The 4,269-nt window shown below is 42.8% G+C and overlaps 1 protein-coding gene across 1 annotated transcript in view; it reads left to right on the forward strand.

Moving 5' to 3' along the window:
• The window catches only part of NUB1 (negative regulator of ubiquitin like proteins 1), a 26,187-nt gene that overhangs the window by 1,175 nt on the left and 20,743 nt on the right, over positions 1-4,269 (forward strand). The window contains exon 2 of the mRNA XM_077761163.1: positions 2,417-2,534. Within this exon, the coding sequence (XP_077617289.1) occupies positions 2,417-2,534 (118 nt within the window). The remainder of the gene's footprint in view (positions 1-2,416; positions 2,535-4,269) is intronic.

The following is a 4,269-nucleotide window of genomic DNA, read 5'->3' on the forward strand; positions in this document are numbered from 1 at the left end:
TTAGCCAGGCGACAAGCTTGAGTCATAACACTGTTAGTCCAAATACGCCGTTTGGGCTGGGTTTGCAGTCAAAGCCAGATTTTCTTTGCTCTTTAATGAGAAAACATGGTTGATTCTCCATTTCTCTGACGACCTGGTTCTGCGTTTCTCACCTCCTTCCCTTACTCTTATTTTTTAATACAAGAATCTTTCACTGTTCCATCTAAGAGCAAATGTATTTTGAAGACGCGTGTGCCTATGCGTATTTGAAAAGCTCTGGGAAAAGGTAGCGCAGATTGGTTCCTGGCAAAAGTGAAAGTGAAAATGTTAAAGGTGTGATGTAAAACGTTTCACTTTCAGTTTGGAGCAGTGATAATGAATTTCTGGGCTTCCCTCCCCCGTTTTATTGGGAAATAATTGAATTACACCATTGCTTTTTTTTTTTTTTTGGATATAATGTGAAACACTGTATGGCACGCGTGAAACTTTCAGTTCTCCAGTTAAAACTGAAACTGGTTTATTAAACTTTTTTTCCCTTTGCTTTGATTTAAAGTACATATCTTTGATCCTGTTGTCTATAACTGGAATTCCTGTAAATTTCAAAACAGCAGATTATTTTTTTTTAATTTTTAACATTTATTTATTTTTGAGAGACACAGAGAGAGTGCTAGCAGGGTAGGGGGAGACACACACACACACACACACACGCACACACACACACACAATCCAAAGCAGTCTCCAGGCTCTGAGCTGTCATTACAGAGGCTGACTCAGGGCTCAAACCCATGAACTCTGAGATCATGACCTGAGCTGAAATCAGCCGCTCAACCTACCAAGCCACCCAGGAGCCCCTAGACTATTTTTTTTAACATTAAGTCTTGTGCCTGTAGATCTCCATCTGTCGATTTGCTCTGTGGGTAGAGTGTGGGACACACACTACATTTGTGAAACCCTTTGGGCCTTTAGTCAAACAGAGGCTAGGATGGGCCACGGAGGGCTGTGCACTTGGCCTTACAAACAGCTTGCCTCTTCATAAGCAGCCCATGAAATGATCACTCCCCACCCCCCATCCATTGATATTTTATTCAGAATGCCTGAAGATTTGAGTAGGGAACTAGATATAGTGGTTGTGTGAGTAATTTCTTCTTGAAAAGCTAATGCTCATAAGCACTCATGCTTTTCTGTGTGAGAAGTGGTTAATGCATAAAAATGCATAAAAATCCAGGTTTCTCCCGTGGGTCACCTGAATGCACAAGCCCTTCCTTGATGTGTTTATTCTTTACTCCCTTTCCTTTTCCGTATCCTGATTACCCTCCTTCTTCCCCCTTGCTGATATAAAATAGATTTGCACTTTAAGCTATTTATTTATGGAATACACTTAAGTTAACACAGTTGATTTAAGAATTAGGTGAATTGAGTTTTAGGGGTGTGTGGAATACCGGCCGTATATATAAAAAAGAGAAAGTTACTTATCAAGATTATATTAACCCTTATATATGTATTTTTTACTCTATGGAACTTGTCTTCATCATTCAGAAGCTAATTACCTTTTTACTTCTCTTACTCGTTGTCTAATTTGTGTGGTTGACATCTCTAGCAGACTTATCCACCCCTTCAAATTGCTGTGCTAATGAGAGATGAGTGGACCGCTCCATCGCTGGCAGGTGCTTCTTAGGGGGAGACTAGTTACATACACAGGACAGATAAGCAGCGAAGGACTGCGTGCCAAAATGCAGAGTCCAATGTCGTAGGCAGAAATCCCAGTGCTAGCCATGGTGCTCCCTAACTTTATGACCTTAGCCAAGTCACTGTACAGACTTGGGGCCTGGGTGTTTTCGGCTGTAAAAAGATGACCTAGCTGGTATTAGATTTGAATAGTGCACACAGATCTGTTGTTGTGTGCTTGTCATAAAATAGGTACAGTTTTTCTAGTGAAACTTTTTTATTTAAAACATTCAGATACAGGGCATCACAGTTCAGACTAGCTTTTATGTTTGCCCTTCCCAGGTGGTTGGTCTTTGTGTGAAACTCACCAAAATACAAATACAAGAGAATGTATAAGCTCTATGTTGAATCGTTTATGAACGTTAACAGCCTTAGGGATTCTCCTTTGTCTCATTTTATCTTTTCGCTTAGATCAGAGAATAATATATTAAGAAATAGGGAAGTATCAGAAAGCTTGCTACATCTTAGCAACTTAGAAATGCGTACTTTATGTAACAGTAACTTGCGATCGTATATACATTGTGTACTTTAGCATAGGTGTGAAATATACATATTAGAGAAGTCTAGAGCTAGTTGAAGCCTAGTCTAAAAGTAGCTTAGGTTAAACAGGAAGGGAGAGGAGTGGAGGGGAGCTCTTCTTTCCACAGAGGTAAGTTATCAAATGCCTTGAATATGGTACGGAGTTTCCTTCATACACTGTTTTGCTTTCAAGAATGGCGCAAAAGAAATATCTCCAAGCAAAATTGACCCAGTTTTTAAGGGAAGACCGAATTCAGCTTTGGAAACCTCCATACACAGATGAAAATAAAGAAGTTGGCTTGGCACTGAAGGTATTTTCTGTTAAGACCTAAGTAAATAGTGGTGTCGTAAGTCTCCTTGGTGAATAAGATTCTGAAGCCACCAGAAATTGCCAGGAATCACCATGTAACTTCTGGCCTAACCAGAAGCTTTAGCGATAGGCAGGTGCCCACTTTTTACTAGGAGTTGACAAGCTCATTTTTGTTTAATAAGATTTTACTCATAGGAAAATGTTTTCTAAATTTCCCAGGCACACACACTATTTTTAATACCTTCACACTGTTACGTAACAGTGGTAATTGGGGAATTATTTTGACCTGCCCACAAGATGGTACTGATGCCTGTATTGTGTGTTCAGAGGGAGCTGCTGGCTTTGTTCTCAGTTCTCCGTGCTCACGTGGTTCACTATAAGACAGTGACTCCCTTCCGCCAGCTTCTCTTAGGCCATGGCTGTCTGTCCATTTGTCCAAGATATACCTTTCTAAGAATTACATCTCAGGTTTTATGGCATTGCTTTACATGAGGTTCCTAGACATTAAAAACAAAACATTAATCGTTTACTTTGTATTTCTTTAAAGTGGATGTATTTATTTTGAGAGGGACAGTGCCAGTGGGGGAGGGGCAGAGAGAGAGAGAGGGAGAGAGAGAATCCCAAGCAGGCTGCGTCCAGAACCCAGTGCGGGGCTCAACCCCATGAAGCCATGAGGTGATGACCTGCGCCGAAATGGAGAGTTGGACACTTAACCAGCTGAGCCACCCAGGCGCCCCCATCAATCATTTTTTTTTATGGAAATGTGTCATATTGCAGTATAGCATGTCCTGCTTTGCTTTCTCAGTCTGAGTATCCTGAGACAAATAGCGTAAATGTTTCTCGGGGACCCAGGACTGTCACAAGGGCATCCTGTTGTCCCGTGTGTGACCCAGGGATGTGCTTGGGAGGAAAGAGTTTTCCTGTTTTTCCTGTTCCTGACAGACCCCACTTTTTTTTTTACAACCCATCTTCTGACCTTTTTTCTGGATTCGCTTGTTACAGTCTCTTGGCTCAGAAGCTAGGGATGGCAGAATACGAAAGCTGCCTGGTCTTTGCCCGCAGGACGTGACGCAGAGTTCCTAAAACCCCTGGAGTGTCCCCAGTGGTCAGGGCGCTAGGAGCATCATTTGTCCCAGTGAAGCAGGTGTTCGGCAGGTATTGCTAATACCTTCAGGAGGGGGCTGCGGCCCAAAAGACCAAACTCGGATTAGAAGCTTCGATTCTCAGCCCAGTTTCCAACCTCAGAGAGGGGAGAGGGCTGGAGAGTGAGTTCATTACCAGAGGCCAATGATGCACTCAGCCAGGCCTTCCTAAGGGACCCCCATAAAGCTTCCAGATGGGCTGACCTGTCCCTGTGCTATGAGGGGGCCACGCCCCACCTCCTCAGGGACAGAGGTGCCTGCACTGGGGACCCCTCCACACTTGGCCTTCTGTGCCCCTTCACCTAAATACTCATTCATTCGTAGCCCTTATACTCAACCACGACCATGAGCACAGTGTTCTTCTGAGTTCTGTTGAGTCATTCTAGCAAATTATGATTTGACAACCAGTACCAGTGACTCAGAATTTTCTGTTAAGTAAGTTATTTTAGTTTAACCTGACTTGTTCTCACAAGTCGGAAAAATGGGAATGTTTTCTTTGTGTGTGTGTGTGTGTGTGTGTGTGTGTGCATGCACGCGTGCGCTTCTTTCTGTCCCCTCCAATGGAACTGACCACTTCACCGTTCCTTAAAGTAA

The sequence above is a fragment of the Crocuta crocuta genome, unplaced genomic scaffold, assembly GCF_008692635.1.
Source record: "Crocuta crocuta isolate KB4526 unplaced genomic scaffold, BGI_CrCroc_1.0 scaffold408, whole genome shotgun sequence".
In the NCBI taxonomy this organism is placed as follows: Eukaryota; Metazoa; Chordata; class Mammalia; order Carnivora; family Hyaenidae; genus Crocuta; species Crocuta crocuta.